Source organism: Panthera leo, chromosome B4 (genome assembly GCF_018350215.1).
Source record: "Panthera leo isolate Ple1 chromosome B4, P.leo_Ple1_pat1.1, whole genome shotgun sequence".
NCBI classification, from domain to species: Eukaryota; Metazoa; Chordata; class Mammalia; order Carnivora; family Felidae; genus Panthera; species Panthera leo.
Genome location: NC_056685.1, coordinates 2,798,850 through 2,817,674, shown reverse-complemented (window position 1 = coordinate 2,817,674; position 18,825 = coordinate 2,798,850). Strand labels below are relative to the sequence as shown.

The window sequence follows — 18,825 nt, the reverse complement described above, 5'->3', positions numbered from 1 at the left end:
TTGTCTGTGCGTTTATTTACTTATGGACTGACCCATGTTTATTGCCTGGAGCACTTCCTTTCGTAGAGTTGGCAAAGTTTTCCGAAGAACTCTCTAATTTCTTTTACGTTTAGCAGCTGGACCTCGTGAGGAGGCACTTCCCTCCTCAGTAGGGGCCGCCGGGTCACCCTGAAGTACAGTCTGAGGGCAAGGGCGGGTGCCTGCTGCTTCCTCGGCTGTTCTAGGGGGAGATGGTGACGTAGCTCCTCCAGGGATGACGGAAGAGGCTTTGTTTTTATAAATGTTGGCCTGTTTTGTTGTAATACCACGATGACCTCATAGAAATATTCTCGTATATGTGTATAGTTGAGATTATATAATCAAATGAATCTGTTGTCTTTTTTTTTTCCCCTTATGCTCAAATTGTTTCAACTGTGGCCCGAGGAAAGTCATTTAATTGTCTTCTCTTTCTTACGGCTTCTTTGGTCTTCAGTACTAGCTTCTGTCCCCCTGCCCTGATCCAGGCGCGTCCTGCTCCAGATCTGTGGTCAGTTCTTCGTGTAAGGAGCCCTGCGGCTGCATGGAGGCAGCCATGGCCTTTAGGGCCCGGGGTCTCCATGGACGCCAAGGTTGCTGCTGCTTACTGGTTGTCACTCTGGAAACCACGAGTGGAGAGTTCCAAAGGATCTTTCAGATATTAGTTCTCAAAATCTGATTTATTTATCTCATTGGGATATAGCTGACAGATGGCATTGCATTAGGTTTAGGTGTGCAGCAAGGCGGTTTGGGTCACGCGGGTCACACGCAGTCCGCTGTGGTGACCTGTGGTCACCATGCTGTCCTTTATATCCCGGGGACTCACTCGCCTTACAACTGCAACTTTGGACCCCTTTGACCCGTTTCGCCCACCCCCTCCTTCTGGCAGCCACCACTCTGATTTCCGTATCCGTGAATCTTCGCTCGGAGAACAATGTACTAAAAAAAAAAAAAAAAAACAGATCAACTCTGTCTTTGTGCCCTTTGCCCCCTGGATGAATGTGGTGTCTTAAAAACATGTAATCTGGAATTTGTAGGCTCGGTCTAAACTTTGTGAACTTCTTCAGTTGTCAGCATGACGGAGGACTGCATTCCTGTAGCTAAGGCCGTGAAACGTTTTAGCGTGCAACTTACTTCGTTGTTGGAACACCTTTATATAGTATGTTTAAAATAAACTTTTGGCAGGTTTTCATTTAACTACATCTTTCTGCATGATTTATGTTGTGTTTGAGCCACGTATCTTATAACAAGATCAAAAGCCTGTACTTGGTCTTTGTAGTTATAAAGTAAGTGAAAGAAATGTGTTTTTATACAGACTTCATCTCAGTATGGGACACATTCGTCATTAGCCGCTCTCGGTGCATAACTTCCATTTTTACATTTCATTTTAGTTCTACTCTGGTCAACGTCTCGTTGTAGGAGTTTCAGGCAGTTCCACACATCAGTCGGTGCCCATCGGGGCTCCTGTCACCCCTTTCACGCCCAGCCACCTCCCCTCTGGCTACCGTCTGTTCCTTTTCTGCCGTTAAGACTTGTTCTGGTTTGGGGGTGCCTGGGGGGCTCAGTCGGTTAAGTGCCGGACTCTTGATTTTGGCTCAGGTCGTGATCTTGTGGTTTGTGCATTCGAGCCCCACGTTGGGCTCTTTGCTGACTGTGTGAGGTCTGTTTGGGATTCTCTCTCTTTCTCTCTCTCTGCCCCTTCCCTGCTCACATGCAAGCGAGCTCACCCTTTCCCTCTCCCTCTCTCAAAAGAAACTTAAAACTAAAAAAAAATAAAGACCGTTGTTTTGGTTTGTCTCCTTTTTTTTTTTTCCCCTTTGTTCATTTGTTTTCTTTCTTAAGTTCTACAAATGAATGAAGTCACATGGTGTTTGTCTTTCTCTGACTGGAGTATTTTCCTTCGCATTATTTTCTCTAGCTCCATCCGTGTCGTTGCAAATGGCGAAATGTCATTCTTTCTTATCATTCCATTCTGTGTATATGTGTGTATTAATATGCACACTGCGTTTTCCTTATCCATCTGTCGGTGGACACTTTGGGACTTCCATAAATAATTATGCTGCAATAAACACAGGGGTACCTACCTATATCCCTTTGAATCTGTTTTTGTATTTTGGGGGAAATAATAGTGTTATTACTGGATAATGTATGGGGTTCTTTTGTGGTTCAATACAAATTTTAGGATTATTGTAGTTCTCTGAAAAATATTGGTGTTTTGATAGGGATTGCATTAAATCTGTAATGGCTTTGAGTGGTGTGGACATCTTAACAGTGTTCTTCCAATCCCTGAGCATGGGCTGTCTTTCCATTTGTTTGTGTCGTCTTCAATTTGTTTCATCAGTTTTTTATATTGTCTTTGGAGTACATATCTTCCACTCCTTGGTTAAGTTTTTTCCTAGGTATTTTATTATTTTTGGTGCAATTGTAAATGGGATTTTCTTAAACAAAATTTCTTTTTCTGCTATTTCGTTATTAGCGTGTAGAAACGCAACAGACTTCTGTATGTTGATTTTGTGTCCTGTAATTTTGCTGAATTCACGTATCAGTTCTCGCAGGTTTTGGTGGGGTCTTTAGGGTCTTGTATTGCATAATGTGTCATCTGCAAACACTGAAAGTTTTGGTTCTTCCTTAGCAGTTTGGACGCCTTTTATCCCTTTTGCTTGTCTGAGTGCTGTGGCTTGGACTTCCAGTGCCGTGTTGAATAAATGTGTGGTGACCAGGGTGGACATTCTCATCCTGACTTTGGGGAAAAAGCTCATTCAGTATGACGTTAGCTGGTGGTTTTTCATATATGGCCTCTGTTATGTTGAGGGGTTTCCCTGAAACCTGTTCTGTCGAGGGTTTTTATCATTAATGGATGTTGTTCTTTGTCGGATGATCTTATGGTTTTTAATCTTTTTTTTTTTTTTTAAGTTTATTTTGAAAGTGAGAGAGAGTGAGCACATGCGTGAGTGGGGGAGGGGCTGAGAGGGAGAACCCCAAGCAGGCTCCACACTGGCAGCGTGGAGCCTGCTGCGGGGCTTGACCTCATGAACCATGAGATCACGACCTGAGCTGAAACCGAGAGTCAGACGTTTAACTGACTGAGCCACCCAGGTGCCCCTTTTATCGTTTCTCTTACTGATGTGTGATGTAGCACAGTGATTGATTTGTGAATATTGAACCATCTTTGCATCCTGAGAATAAATCCCACTTGATCACGGGGAAGAATTTTTTAAATACATTGTTAGATTTGGATTGCTAATACTTTGTTAAGCATTTTTGTGTCTGTGTACATCAGAGATAATGGCTGTAGTTCTCTTTTTTTGTGTGTGGTATTTTTTTCTGGTTTTGGTATTGGGTAATGCTGGCCTCATAGAATGAATTTGGAAGTTTTCCTTCTTCATCTATTTTTGGGAAAAGTTTGAGAAGAATATTTATTAACCCTGCTTTAAATGTTTGGTAGAATTCGCTTATGATGCCATCTGGTCTCAGACTTTTGTTTATAGGGGGTTTTCAGTTACTGACTCAGTTTCTTTCCTGGTTATTGGTGTGTTCAAATTTTCTGTTCTGTTTTTGGTAGTTTATATGTTTCCAGGAATTTATCCATTTTTTCTAGGTTGTCCAATTTGTTGGCATATAGTTTTTCATAATGTTCTCTTATAATCCTTTGAATTTCTGTGGTGCTGGTTGTTACTTCTGTCTCGTTTCTGATTTTGTTTGAGTCCTCCCTTTTTTGATGAGTCCATCTAAAGGTTTATCAGTTTTGTTGATCTTTTGAAAGAACCAGCCCTTGGTTCCATTGATGTATTCTATTTTTTTAGTTTTGTGTATCATTTATTTCTGCTCTAATCTATTATTTCCTTTAATCTGCTGGTTTGGCGTTTTCTTTGTTATTTTTCTAGCTCCTTCAGGTGTAAGGTTAGGTTGTCTGTTTGAGGTTTTTCTTGCTTCTTGAGGTAGGCCTGTATTGCTATAGACTTCCCTCTTAGAACTGCTTTTGGTTTATACCAACCAAAGGATTGGACCATTGTGTTTTCATTTTCATTTGTTTCCCTGTCTTTTTTGATATCCTCTTTGATTTCTTGGTTGACTCATTCATTTTTTAGTAGCACATTATTTAGCATCCATATATTTGTGCTCTTTCTGGTTTTTTTCTTGTGATTGATTTCTAGTTTCATAGTGTTATGGTCAGAAAAGATGTATGGTATGACTTCAGTCTTTTTGAGTTTGTTGAGACTTGTTTTGTGCCATAATATGTGATCTATTCTGGAGAATATTCCATGTGCACTTGAAAATAATGTGTATCCTGCTGTTTTAGGATGGAATGTTCTGAATATATGTTATATCCATCTGGTCCAGCATATCATCCAAAACCACAGTTTCTTTTTGATTTTCTGTTTAGATGATTTGTCCATTGATGTAAGTGGGGTGTTAAAGTTCCCTACTATTACTGTGTTACTATCGATTACTTCCATTATGTTTGTTATTAGCTGCTTTATGTATTGGGTGCTTCTGTGTTGAGTGCATTAATATTATAGTTGTTATATCTTCTTTAAAAAAAAATTTTTTTTAACATTTATTTTAGAAAGACTGCAAGTGGGGGAGGGACACAGAGAGAGGGAGACACAGAATTGGAAGCAGGCTTTAGGCTCTGAGCTATCAGCACAGAGCCCGATGCGGGGCTCGAACCCATGAACCGTAAGTTCATGATCTGAACCAAAGTCAGACACTTAACTGACTGAGCCACCCAGGTGCCCCTATAATTGTTCTGTCTTCTTGTTGGGTTGTTCCTTTTATGATTATATAGTGCCCTTCTTTGTTTCTTGTTACAGACTTTGTTTTCAAGTTTATTTCATCCAATGTAAGTATTGCTACCATGGCTTTCTTTTCACTTCCATTTGTATGATAGATGTTTCTCCTTCCCCTCACTTTCAGTCTGCAGGTGTCCTTGAGTCTGAAATGAGTCTCATGTAGGCAGCATATAGATGGTTTTTGGTTTTTTATGCATTCCATCACCCTGTATCTTTCAATTGGAGTATTTGGTTATGTATATTCAATTATTGATAGGTATGTACTTACTGCCAGTTTGTTACTTGTTTTATGATTATTTTTCTAGTTCTTCTCTCACTCTAAGTTGGTTTTCTTTAGTGATATACTTGGATTCTTTTTTGTTTGTTCTTTTCACATCTGTTACTGGATTTTGATAAACAGTTACCATTAGGTTTGTATATGTCCTCTTTAGCACATAGCAGTCTATATTAAGTTGATGGTTGCTTAAGTTTGAACCCATTTTTTATCCCTCCCCCATATTTTGGATATATCGTGTCATATGTTACATCCTTTTATGTTGTGAGTCCCTTGACTGATTTTTACAGATATACTTGTTTTTACTGCTGTTGTGTTTCTTAATTTTCCTACTGTCATTAATGGTCTTTCCTTTCCACTCAGAGTCCCCTTTAACATCTTGTAGGGTTAGTTTAGTAGTCATGAACTTCTTTAATTTTTGTTTATCTGAGAAACTCTTTATCTCTCATTCTGTTATGAATGATAGGCCTTTCTGGACAAATTATCATTGGCTGCAGATTTTTTCCTTTCAGCACTGTTGAATACATCATGAACCTCCCTTCAGGCCTGCAAAGTTTCTGCTGAAAAATCCACTAATGGCCTAACGGGGTTTCCTTTGTATGTAACTTTATTTCGTGACTTTTAAAATTTCCTCTTTATCACTTTTTTTTTCTATTTTAATTACTAGGTGTCCTGGTGTGGACCTCCTTGGGTTGATTATGTTTGGGGCTCTCTGGGCCTCCTTGATCTGGATTTCTTCCCCCAGATTAAGGAAGTTTTCAGCTGTTATTTCTTCAGATAACCTTTATGCCCCCTTTTCTCTCTTCTTCCTCTGGAATCCCTAAAATGCAGATGTTAACTACAGTTGATGATGTCACTGAGTTCCCTAAGTCTGTTGTCGTTTACAGAATTCTTTTCTCTCACCCGCTCAGATTGATTGATGACTTTCCATTGCTCTGTCCTCCAGGTTGCTGATTCCTTCTTCTGCTTCCTCCAGTCTGCTATTTCTTCCACCTAGAATAATTTCAGTTTCACCTGTTGTGCTCTTCATCTCTGATTGGTCCTTTCCGATCTGTGCTGGGGCCTCACTGAGGTCTTCCTCTCCTTTCTCAAGTCCAGGGAGTGTCTTTATGACCATTACCTTCAATTCTCTAGCAGTCACGTTGCTTTTCTCCATTTTGCTTAGGTTTCTTGCTGTCATTTTGTCTCATTCTTTCAGTTGGGACACATTCCTGTGTGTCCTCATTGTCTCGCTCTCAGTATCCGTTCTGTGTGAAAGTCAGCTGTGTCCCCCGCTCTTGAAAGTAGTGGGCAGGTGCACACTTTTAACGAGGCGACACTGGTCCTCTGCCAGAGGGGATGTGCTGCCGTGTGGGAGACCGGGGTCAGTTGGGGAGATCTGCAAAGTGCGCGTGCGCGGGGCATGCAGTCTTACCAAGGTGTGTGTCCTCCGCTGGAGGTGATCGGCTGCTGTGGCTGCCACCCCTGCAAAGCATGCATTTAGGAGACCGGTGTTGGGAAGGTGTGCCCTGGGCTCCTGTGGGAGGGGATCCCCAGCACTGGGGCTGAGGTGGGCGGGGGGGGTCGGGGGGCACAGTGTAAGCAGGTCTTTGCTCCTGGGGGAGTCTCCCGTCATCTCTGTCCCTCGGGACACGCTCTGACACCCTCCTGCGTGCCCCTCTGTTTTTCAAGCTGCTGCTTCTTTGCATTATCTCCACTGGCTGTTTGTTATGCCCTCTCTTCAGGGGCAGGGACTCCGCTTCCTATCACCTCCAGGTTCTCCCAGAAAGAGCCTGCCAATTTTTAAAGTTCCAGGTTTAGGTCTCGCTAGTTGTAAGAACTCGTGAGATCCGGCCCCTCTCACTTTCAAAGCCAAATATTACGGGGATTCATCTTTCCATGTGCTCTCCCCGGAGTGACAGTCTGTTTCTGTCCCCTCTCCCCGCCCATGGGCCCTTCCTCCAGCAGACGGTCTGCTGGTCCATTTAGCTCCCCACAGCGACTCTGCCCCTCCTTCCCTCTTCAGTGTGTACTCTTCTCTGTGTTTAGTTGTGGCGTTTGTTCTGGCAGTGTGTGCGTGGTTTCCCGGGTTATTTACCTAGATGGGACTGGATTTGGTTGTGTCTGTGGGATGAGGTGAGCTGAGGGTTTTCCTACTCTGTGTACCTTCCATTTTATACGGAAAGACATCTGTGTAGATTCCCAATCGTGTAAACTGAGCTAGACTGATACATTCTCTCAACATTTCAGGTTCTTCACTTATGGCAGTTTCCCGTTAGAACAGCATCTGAGACAAATTCACGAAGAAGCACTGAGTAAATTTGAGAAAATTAAGCCAAATACTGCAGTGCCCACTCAGAAGCCTTGGGATAAGCCAGTAAGTGCCCCATCCAGAGAATAGACACTCAGTACAGTGAAATGGAGAGCCAAACTGCATACTAATCACAGGATTTTCAAATGTTGAGGGCTCTGCCTTGAACGTAAGAGCTTCTTGAGCCTAAGGAACAGTTATGTGTCTGAAAAGAAAGTTAATTTAGTGAAAAGCATCTCCTGGGCCACGTTATACACACACAGGGAACTTACTAGATTAAACCTAGTCTTTCCTACTCTGTCCCTACTTAAAGCATCGTGTCGCTTTACAGAGGGAGTTCCAGATAACATGTGGCCCAGACGCACTGGCTGCAGATTCCTCTAAACAGACAACCGTCGGGGTCGGCTTCCTCTTACCAGAGTAAGTGTCCGCTGTGAACTGGGGAAAGTGCAGGTTAGCAGCTTTGGAGGTGAGTTCTCCAAGTGTAAATGGGTCGGTGGTTGGGATTTCCAAGTCCAGCCGGTGGATGTCAGGGAGGGCTTTAGCAGCATCTGGGATGGTTTGGGGGAAATCACTTTCACTAGCTATCCAGAAAAACGTAACTTCTCTTCTCGCTGCATTGTAAAGCTTATTTCTGTGGAGAAAGGTGGCTCGGACAGCGGTTAACATTTGTGGGGTGGGATCCCCGGTGCCATTGAGCGGGAGAGGAGCACAGCGAACGCTGGCTTGACAAAAACATACGACACACACAATTCTGTAGTTGTGGAGACGTGGACACGTGGGGCACGCGGGCAGGAAGGGGTCCTCCGCCGTGCTGCTCCTGTCGAGGTGTAGACAGTGCAGTTGTAATTGGGATGATACAGGTCGGAGTGCTTGGCACACTGCAGTATGATAGCATTCGATACGCGGCTAAATCAGCTTCATGTTTTCGGACCCCAAAATAATGCGGTTTACTAGAACTTTGCAAACCAAAGAATAATTATTCTCTCTTATCCATGTAAGTTAAAAATAGAGGTTAAAATGTAAGAATTCGTACTAGGTCAGCTTTGGAAATGAAAGTCGATTTATTGGTGATTTTAATGATTTTGAAAACATTAATGAGGGCCAGCGGTTTCCCTTTTTCTCCCCTGCCCTTTGCATTAAGCATCACTGATACGTTTGAAGCCTTCACGTTAAACCTTCTGTCGTCACTCTTGATCAGTGGACCTAACTCCCCCTTCTACAAAGCATTAATTGAATCTGGGCTTGGCACAGACTTCTCTCCTGATGTCGGGTAAGTTTCACGATCGGGTCAGTAGTCGCAGTCGGGGCCAGTTTTGACATTTGACGGTGTCTGGACACGTTTTTGGTCGACACGACTAGGGAGGGGTGTCGGCACCTGGTGGGTGGGGTTAAGGATGTAGGATGCCTGACACCTCACAGTCACGGGACGGTTCCGCTCCCGCCCCAAGCACAGAACTGTGCCTTAGATTGTGGGTCCAGTACAGATAATTCCGTCTCCTGGAGGGGACGTTTGGAAAAAGAGAAAAGAAAGATCGCTTGTTCAAGATCTCAGGATGGCATACTGCTGCCCGTTTGAAAAGCCAGGTTGTTGAATACTCTTTCAAATCTTAAAATTTTGTAAAAGTGCAGCAGTCCTGTTTTTAGATTTAATTTTGCCATAACTCTATAAAGTTCAGATTGTATTGGTTTTTAGAAATGTTAAGTGGACACGCGTGTGACAGCGAGCACGTGTGTGTGCGGACCAAATGTCCGAGAGCACCGCTGTCACTGGCTTTGCGGTCGAGAGCGCGTGATCTTCCAGCGAGCACACCGCGCGCGGAAGGTGTCCGCGGTCTGCCGCACGGTCTGCCTTTGTGTCGTAGGTACAACGGCTCCACGAGGGAGGCCTACTTCAGCGTGGGCCTGCAGGGGGTCGCCGAGCAGGACGTCCAGGCCGTCCGGGACATCATCGACGGGACCATCGAGGAAGTACTCCAGTGCGTGTGGCTGCCGGCCGCCGCCGGGCCGACCTTCTCCATCCCTCATGCTTTCCACGCGGGACCCCCCCTCCCCACCCCAGCCGCATCGTCGGGCTTTTTTCCTCCTAAAACGCGTATTCGTCCGCTTACGGTTGTTTAGTGCCTCATTGCAAATCATCCTCTCCGTTCTCTGTTTTTTAGGAAAGGATTTGAAGATGATCAAATAGAGGCTCTTCTACATAAAATCGAAATACAAATGAAGCATCAGTCTGTCAGCTTTGGACTCACCCTGACGTCTGTGTGTAATTTCTCATCTGCCTCCTTCCTCTCGTGGTCTGTTTGTGGGTTTTGTTCCGCTTTAACTTTCATGACCAATGGGTATTTGACGGCTGAGGATACAGATACTCACAGTGCCTCTCATCTGAACCTTGAAAGCTGTGCCATTTTGGATCGGATATGTTTACTTTTAACTTAGTTTTATGATATGCGGTGTCTTTTTACCCGTGTAATTGGCTTTTTGATATCTTATGTTTTAAGGCAAGATAAGTTGACACAGAATACTTACGGATAGAGGTTCCTAACTGTTGATTGTTGGTAATTATGTTTCTAAAAATTATTTCAAGACCCGTTCTTTATTAAGAAAAAACGGATCTGAAATTTTCCTGACCCAAGAATGACTTAATCTTTGCGTTGGACTGTCATCTGTGGTATTTTTAGACACAGAAACTGGTGTTTTAGCAAAATGTCCCGTTTGCTGTTGACTGAGCAAGCGCAGAGCTCACGGAGTGAGGCGCGCTGTGGCTTTGGAATTCTCGGTTGCAGTACATTGCTCCCTGCTGGAACCACGACGGGGACCCGGTGGACCTCCTGAAGCTGGGAAGTCAGGTGGCTCGATTCAGGCAGTGCCTCCGGGAGAACCCAGGGTTCTTGCAAGAAAAAGTAAAACAGTATTTTAAGGTAAGAAACTTGGAGGATTTGCGTGAATGGGGACAGCCTTTCTTAATTATTAATTAATGCTCATAATAACTTAAAAAACGTAGTTTTCCGGATCCTGATGCAAGTTGGCTTTTTACGTGAATACCTGAGTGTGTTTTTTACAGAGGAATCCATGTGTGCGTGTGTACTAATTAACAAAACATCTGCGGGCATTTTTTTCTGTTTTGTCGAAAGAAAGATTAGACCATCCACCGCAGTTTTTTGGAAAGTTTTGATAAGAATTAGTGTTCCCTTGTCATTCAGAGTTTGGTGGAGTTCACCGCGAAGAAATACTCTACTGGGATTTTCTTCATTGGGAGTCTTTTGGTTTTTATTTTATTATTTTTTAATTTTTTTTGGTAAACGACTGACCGTGTCCTCGGTAGTTACTGATTTTCTCAGATTTTTCTGTTGCCTCACACTTCGGTCTGGGGGGGTGTGGCTTTAGGAATTCGTCCATTTCTTCTAGGTTGTCCAGTTTGGCGTGTGATTGTCCGGTGTTCCCTGGCATTCTTATTCCCTGATCTTTCTGATTCTGGTACTGTTGGTGCTAAGGCACCCCCTCCGTCTCTGCATTTCCTTGAGCCTCCCTTTTTTCTTGTCCGTCTAAAGGTCCGTCACGTCCAGCAGTCTGTGTGAAGAAGTCTTAGCCGTGATCTAATTTTTATCGTTTCCTTTATCCTGCTAGCTTTGTTTTGGGTGGATCCCACTTTTCTGTTTTCTGAATGTGTAGTGATAGGTTACCCATTGGGCTTTGTGGCCTTTGTTTTCAATGTACGCGTTTACTGTGTACACATCACTCTTAACGCGATTTGTGGGAGCCTGTAGTTTTCAGTATGTTCTGCCTGTAGGCTCCCCTGTCTCAGGGTATTTTTTCTTTAACTTATTGGTTGTTTAAGAATGTGTTGTGTAACTCCCTGTATTTGTTGATTTTCCAGTTTTCCTTCTATAAGCAATACCTTAGAGATACCGTGTGTATGGTTCCAGATCACGGCCGTAAAGTGAATATTGAAATAAAGCGAGTCAGGTGAACTTCTTGGTTTCCCAGTGCATGTAACAGTTATGTTTACTCTACACTGAAGTCTATTAAGTGTGCAGAAGCATTATGTCTAAAAAAACAGCGTACATGTCTTAGTTAAAAACACTTTATTGCTAAAAAATGCCAACCACCTGAGCTTTCAGGGAGTCCTAATCTTTGCTGGTGGAGGGTCCTGTCTCCATGGTGATGGCTGCTGACGGATCAGGGTGGCGGTTGCCGAAGGTTGGGATGGCCGTGGCAATTTCTGAAATAAGATAGCTGATGAAGTTTGCCACAGCGACTGACCCTTCCTTTCACGAATGATTTCTCTGTAGCAGGTGATGCTGTTTGATAGCATATGACCCACAGTAGAACTTTCAAAATTGAAGTCAACGCTCTCAAACCTGCTGCTGCTTTACAACTGAGTTTGTGTCATATCCTGAATCCTCTTGTCATTTCAACAATCTTCACAGCATCTCAGCAGGAATAGATTCCATCTCAGGAACCCATGGGAAGCAGCAACTCCTCATCCGTTCAAGTTTTATCCTGAGATTGCAGCCATTCAGTCCCATCTCAAGGCCCCACTTCTGATTCTGGTCCTCTCGCTGTTTCCACCTCATCTGCAGTGACTCCCTCCAGTGAGGTCGTGAGCCCCTCGCAGTCATCCACGAGGGCTGGAACCAACTTCTCCCAACTCCTGTTATCCTGTGAATGTCGATATTTTGACTCCTTCCCACGAATCATGAGTGTTCTTAATAGTATCTGGAATGGAGAATCCTTTCCAGAAGGTTTTCAATTTACTTCGCCCAGATCCATCAGAGGAATGGCAGTGATAGCCTCATGGAATGTATTTCTTAAATAATAAGACTTGACAGTTGAAATGACTCCTTGAGCCATGGGCTACAACATGGGTGTTGTGTTAACAGGCATGAGAACAATAATAATGCCGTTATCCATTTCCATCGGAGCTCTTGGGTGACCAGGTGCATTGTCAATGAGCAGTCATATTTTGAGAGGAGTCGTCCTGAGCAGTGGGGCTCAGCAGTGGGCTTAAAATATTCAGGAAACTACGGGGCACCTGGGTGGCTCAGTCAGTTGAGCGACTGACTCTTGGTTTTAGCTCAGGTCATGATCTTGAAGTTCATGAGTTCGAGCCTCACGTCGGGCTCTATGCTAACATTGCAGAGCCTGCTTGGGATTCTCTCTCTCTTTCTCTCTATGCCCCTCCTCTGCTTGTGCTCTCTCTTCATTTCTGTCTCTCTCTAAATAAATAAAAAAATGTTCAGTAAGCCATGTTGTAAACAGAAGTGCTGTCATCCAGGCTCTGTTGTTTCATTTCCAGAGCACAGGCAGAACGGATTTAGCATAGTTCTGAAGGGTGCTGGGCGTTTTGGAATGGTCAATGGGCATTGGCTTCAACCCAAAGTCACCAGCTGCATTAGCCCCTGGCAAAAGTCACCCTGTCCTTCAAAGCTTTAAAACCAGGCGTTGACTCCTGTCTAGCTATGGTAAGTCCTAGGTGGTGTCTTCTTCCCTCCATGGCCATTTCGTCTACATTGATCATCTTTCATTTAGTGTAGCCAACGTTAATAACTTCCTGGTTAATACCTAATATTTATCTGGGTAACTCGCTCCTTCCCCTTGCGCTGCCGTGTTTGGAGACGACTTTTCAAAGCTCTGCCTGCTTCAAGCTCCTGCAGCTTCCCCTCGCCTGTCAGCATTCCTAGAATTGAAGAGAGGTCGGGCCTTGCCCTGGGTGAGACTACGGCTTAAGGGAATGTTAGGACTGGTTTGATCTTCCATCCAGACCCCTCAAACTTGTCTCTGTATCAGTAGTAAGGTGATTTCATTTCTTGTGTGTTCCCTGGACCAGCACTTTCCATCTCCTTCGAGAACTTGTCCTTTGCATTCACAGCGTGGCCAACCGGTGCAAGGGCTGGGCTTGGCTTCTCCCAGCTCTCAACATACCTTCCTCAGTAAGTTAATCATTTCTAGCTTTATTTTATTTTGAGAGAGAGAGAGAAAAAAAAGAGAACGAACGCACAAGCAGGGGAGGGCAGAGAAGGCGAGAATCCCAAGCAGAGTCTGCACTGTCAGAGGCCGTGTAGGGCTCCATCTCGTGGACTGAAATCATGACCCGAGCAGAAATCAAGAGTCAGACGCTCAACCAACCAAGCCACCCAGGCACCCCTAATTGTTTTGAGCTTCTTTGTGAGAGATGTGTGACTTTTCACTTGAAGACTCAGAGGCCGTTGTAGGGTTAATGTTTGGCCTAATTTCAATACTGGTGTGTGTTGGGATAGAGAGGCCCGAGGAGAGGGAGAGAGACCAGGGAATGGCGGGTAGAGCAGTCAGAACACACACCTTCATCGATTAAGTTCACCGTCTTGTGTGGGTGTGTTCATGTCTCCCCAAAACGTTACAGTAGTAGCCTCAGCGATCACCGATCACAGATGAGCATAATAAATACAAGGAAACCGTCTCAAACATGGCGAGAATTACCACGATGTGGCGCAGAGACAGGAAGCGAGCAGATGCAGCTCAGCGCAGCGCTGAGACCTTCAGTTTGTGCGAAAAATGCAGTATTTGCAAAGCTCGTTAAAACGGAGCACAAGAAAATACGCCTGTGTAGAATACAAAACAGTCCCCCAACTCTGTGAACATTCTGGTTATTTTTATGCAGGTTCTTTTCTTTTCCCCGTAAGTGCAGCTACCGTCTGTCACCTGCAGTGCAGTCACAGTATTGACTGTTCCCCATGCTGTTCCTTCCATGCTCGTGACTTGTTCATTGCATAACCGGAAGCCTTGACCTCCCACTCGTCGTCACCCGTTTTGTTCATCCTCACCCCTCCCCCCTCACGGCAAGCATCAGTTCTCTGTATTTATGGCTGCGTTTCTGCTTTTTTTTTTTTCTTTTTTTAATGTTTATTTACTTATTTGGAGAGAGAAAGAGCCCATGCGAGCAGTGGAGGGGCCGGGGGGTGGACGGGGAGAGAATCCCAAAGAGGCTCCGGCAGAGCCGATCCTGACACGGGGCTGGACCTCATGAACCATGAGATCATGACCTGAGCCGAAATCAAGAGTCGGGCACTCAACCACCTGAGCCACCAAGGCACCCCTGTTTCCGCTTCTTTTGTTTTTTAGATTCCACATGTAAGTGAAAACACGTCCTTTGTCTTTCTCTGACTTGTTTGATTTAGCATAATGCCTTCTGGGTCCCTCCATGTTCTTGCAAATGGCAAGATCTCATTCTTCATCGCTGAGTAACATCCCATTGAATGTATAGCACATCTTCATTGTTTATCAGTGCACATTTAGGCTGCTTTCCTTTCTTGGCTGTTGTAAATGAAGTAAACACACGGGCTCGCAGGTCTTTTCAAATGAGCGTTTTCGTTTTTTTCTCTGTAAATCTCCAGTAGTGGAATGACTGGATCATAGGTTATTTCTATCTTTAGTTTTTTAGGGAACCTCCATACTGCCTTCCGCAGTGGCCACCCCAGTTTACGTTCCCCCCAAAAGCGCGCAAAGGCTCATTTTTCTCCACATGCTCGCCAACACCTGTTATTTCTTTCTTTTGAGTCCGGCTATTCTGACAGGGGTGAGGTGGTACCTCGTTATGGTTTTGATTTGCACTTCCCTGGTGGTGAGTGATGATGTTGAGCATTCATTGTGTCTTTGGAGAAGTGTCTCTCACTTATTTTTATGCCAGTACCGTAATGTTGCAGTTGCGCCTGCTTTTGTAATATGACTTGAAGTCTGCAATGGCGATGCCTCCAGTTTCCTTTTTCAAGGTTCCTTTGACTAGTCAAGGTCTTTTGTGGTTCTATACACGGTTTAGTATTGTTTGTTCCAGTTCTCTGAAAAATGCTGTCGGCATTTGAACAGGGATTGTATTCAATCTGGAGATAGTTTGGGGCGGTATAGACATTTTAACACTATTTGTTTTTCCAACCCATGAGCATGGAATGTCTTTCTGTTTCTTTGCATCGCCTTGAATTTTTTTTTATCCGTATTTATAGTTTTCCAAGTGTGGGTTTTTCAACTCTTCAGGTAAGTTTTGTCTTGGATATTTTACTGTTTTTTGTGCAGTTGTAAATGGAATAGTTTTCTTAATTTCAGTTCCTGTTGCTTTATTATTAGTATATAGGAATGCAGTAGATTTCTGTATGCTGATTTTGTATCCTGTGGCTTTGCTGAATTCATGTATCAGTTCTGGTTTTTTGGTGGAGTCTTTAGGGTTCGCTGTATGGTCACATGTCCTCCATAAATAGTGAGTTTACTTCTCCCTTACCAATTTGGATGTCTTTTATTTCTTTTTGTCGTCTGATTGCTGTTAAGGCCAGGCCTTACAGTACTGTGTTGAATAAAGTGGTGAGAGTGTACATCTCTGTCTTCCTTCTGACCTTAAGGGAAAAGCTCTGAATTTTTCACCATTGACTATGATACTAGCTGTGGGTTTCTCATATAAGGCCTTTATTATGTTAGGTATGTTCCCTCTCAACCTGCTTTGCCGAGGGTTTTATCATGAATGTGTGTTGTGCTTTGTCGAATGCTTTTTCTCCATCTGTTGAAATGGCCACATGTTTTATCCTTTCTCTTGCTGATGTGATGCATCACACTGATTACTTGCAAATATTGAGCCACCCTTGCTTCCCGGAATATATCCCACTTGATTGTGGTGCGTGATTTTTTGTTGTTAACTTGCTGAGACTTGTGATCTAATATGTGATTCTGGAGAATGCTCAATGTGCGCTTGGAAATAATGTGTATTCTGCTGTTTTAGGATGGAATGTTCTGGATAATATCTGTTAAATCCTTCTGGCCCAGTGTGTCATTTCAAAGCCACTTTTGCTTGTTGATTTTCTCTTTTGATGATCTGTTCATCCATTGTTATTGTATGATTGTCGAGTAGATCCTTTATATTTGCTATTAACTATTTTATGTATTTGGGTGCTACCATGTCGGGTGCATAAATATTGACAATTTTGACATCTTCTTGTTAGATTGTCCCCTTTAATATCATATGGTGCCCTTCTTTCTCTCTTGTTAGAGTCCACTCTAAAATCTGTTTTATCCGATGTAAGGATTGCTGCCCCAGCTTCCTTTCACCATCTGTTTGCACGACAGGTGTTTCTCCATTCCTCTTGCTTTCAGTCTGCAGGTGTCTTTCTGTCTGAAATGAGTCTCTTGCAGGCAGCATGTCGATGGGTCTTATTTTTTTTTTTTTACTCATTCTGTCACCCTGTTTCTTTTGATCGGAGTGTTTAGTCCGTTCACATTCAGAGTAATTATGGGGACACCTGGGTGGTTCAGTCCGTTAAGTGTCCAATTCTTGAGTTCAGCTCATGTCCATGATCTCGTAGTCGTGAGATCGAGCTCTGCATCGGGCAAGCCTGTTTGAGATCTTTCTTTCTCTCTGCTCGTTCTATACTTGTGCACACATACACACATTCTCCAAAAAAAAAAAAAAAAAAAAAAAAAATCAAAGTAATTATTGATAGGTGATGTGGGAAACAGAGGCAAATGAAAAATGAAATGTCCTTACTGCCTACAGTCCATTGACCATCTTCGACACAGGCAGAGTGACCTCCCTCTGCTGCCTCGACAGTGACACTTTGCTAAAGGGCAAAAGGCAATCTAAGCTTAACATTATCCTGACCTCCAGGATCCTGTAAGTCTACTTTAACATATAAAAATTATTTTGAAAACTTCCTTTATCTCTGCCAAATATATGTTAGCAATCATTCCCCAAGCACATGGCTCACTGATGTACATCTCTAGGGTCTCATGACCAAGGTTTACTAAACAGTAATAAATGATCTTTTCCTAACAGTAGCTAGTCCCCTCAGGGTCCTGGAAACCTTGTTTCCAAAATACCTTGGAGGTTTGTGCTGTCCCTGATCCCCTCCCAACCTGAAGGTAGTCAGTCACCCGTCACAACCCCGGTGGAGCTTTCTGCCCGTGGGTCCCACCCCTGGGCTTTAATAAACCAACTTTTTGCACCAAACACACCTCATGAAATCTTTCTTGGCCATCAGCTTCAAACCCCAACATTGTCTACATCGATAGGTGTGTACTTCTATTTTGTTACTTGTTTTGTGGTCGTTTCCATAGATTTTCTCTGATCCTTTCTTCTCGTGCTTTCGTGGTGTGTTGACTTCCTTTAGTGACATACTTGGATTCCTTTTTCTTTGTGTTTGCGTATCTATTACTGGTTTTTGATTTGTGCTTACCATTCAGCTTGTGTATACCATTTTCTGCATTCAGCAGTCTATATTAAGTTTACTTGTCACTTAAATATGAACCCATTCTTTAACATCTCTTTCCCTCACATTTTAAGTATGTGGTGTTGCACCTCTTCTTATTTTATGAATCCCTTGACTGATTTTTGCACAAACACTTGTTTTTACTGCATTTGTGTTTTTTACTTTTCATAATTGCACTTGGAGTCCCCTTTAATATTTAATATTTAATATCTCTTTGCAGGGTTGGCTTAGTGGTCATGAACTTTTTTAGTTTTCATTTTCTGAGAAACTCTTGATCTCTCCTTCTGTTCTGAATGATAGCCTTGCTGGATAGAACATTCTTGGCTGCAGAGTTTTCTTCTTTCAACTGTGAATATATCATTCCACTCCCTTCGGGCCTGTAAACTTTCTGCTGGAAAACCCATTGATAGCCTTGTGGGGATTTCCCTTGTGTGTAATGTCTTTTCTCTTGCTGCTTTTGAGATTTTTTTCTTTATCACTACTTTCTGCCATTTTAATTACTGTGTATCTTGGTGTGGACCTCCTTGGGTTGATTTTGGGTCAGAGGGGCATCTTTGTGCCTCCTGGATCTATCATCTGTTAACGTCCCCAGATTAGGGAAGTTTTCAGCTACTATTTCTTCAAATAAATTTTCTGCCCCTTTTCTGTCTCTTCTTTTGGGATCCCTATACTCTGTTGGATGGGAGTCACTGAGTTCCCTAAGATTATTCTCAATTTGCATAATTTTTTCCCCTCTCCTGTTTATCTTGGTTACTTTCCGTTACTCTGTCTTCCAGGTCACTAATTCGGTCCTATGCTTCATCTAGTCTGCTGTTTATTCCATCAGTTGTATTTTTTATTTTATCTGTTTCATTTTTGTCTCTTGCTGTGGTTTGGTCCTTTTTCATTTGGGACATATTCCTCTGTCTCCTCATTTCGTCCAACTCTCTGTATCTGTTTCCGTGTGTTTAGAAAGTGAGCTACTTGTCTTGCTCTTAACAGTAGTGGCCTTATGAAGATGCCCTGTTGTGCCCGGCAGTGCAGTGTCCCCTGCTCTGCAGGGCCTGGCACTTCAGGGGGTGTCTCCTAGGTGTGTTGTGTGCCCTGCTGTTGGGCACTGGCCTCTTCTTCCTTCAGTCTGCTTGTCTGCAGAGGCTCTCTCTGCCTTGTGGGCAGTGTTTGTTCTCCAGCAGGTGTGGGGCACGATTTAACAAGATATGCAGTGGTTTGCTTGAAGAATGAGTCCTTCCCCTG

General features: G+C 43.5%; 1 protein-coding gene across 5 annotated transcripts in view; it reads left to right on the top strand.

Moving 5' to 3' along the window:
* PITRM1 (pitrilysin metallopeptidase 1) overlaps positions 1–18,825 on the top strand; it is a 43,238-nt gene that overhangs the window by 8,520 nt on the left and 15,893 nt on the right. For all 5 annotated transcript variants that reach the window (XM_042944740.1, XM_042944744.1, XM_042944741.1 and 2 more), the window contains 6 exons: positions 7,312–7,438; positions 7,704–7,792; positions 8,517–8,645; positions 9,238–9,351; positions 9,535–9,631; positions 10,156–10,290. In XM_042944740.1, coding sequence (XP_042800674.1) covers positions 7,312–7,438; positions 7,704–7,792; positions 8,517–8,645; positions 9,238–9,351; positions 9,535–9,631; positions 10,156–10,290 — 691 coding nt within the window. The remainder of the gene's footprint in view (positions 1–7,311; positions 7,439–7,703; positions 7,793–8,516; positions 8,646–9,237; positions 9,352–9,534; positions 9,632–10,155; positions 10,291–18,825) is intronic.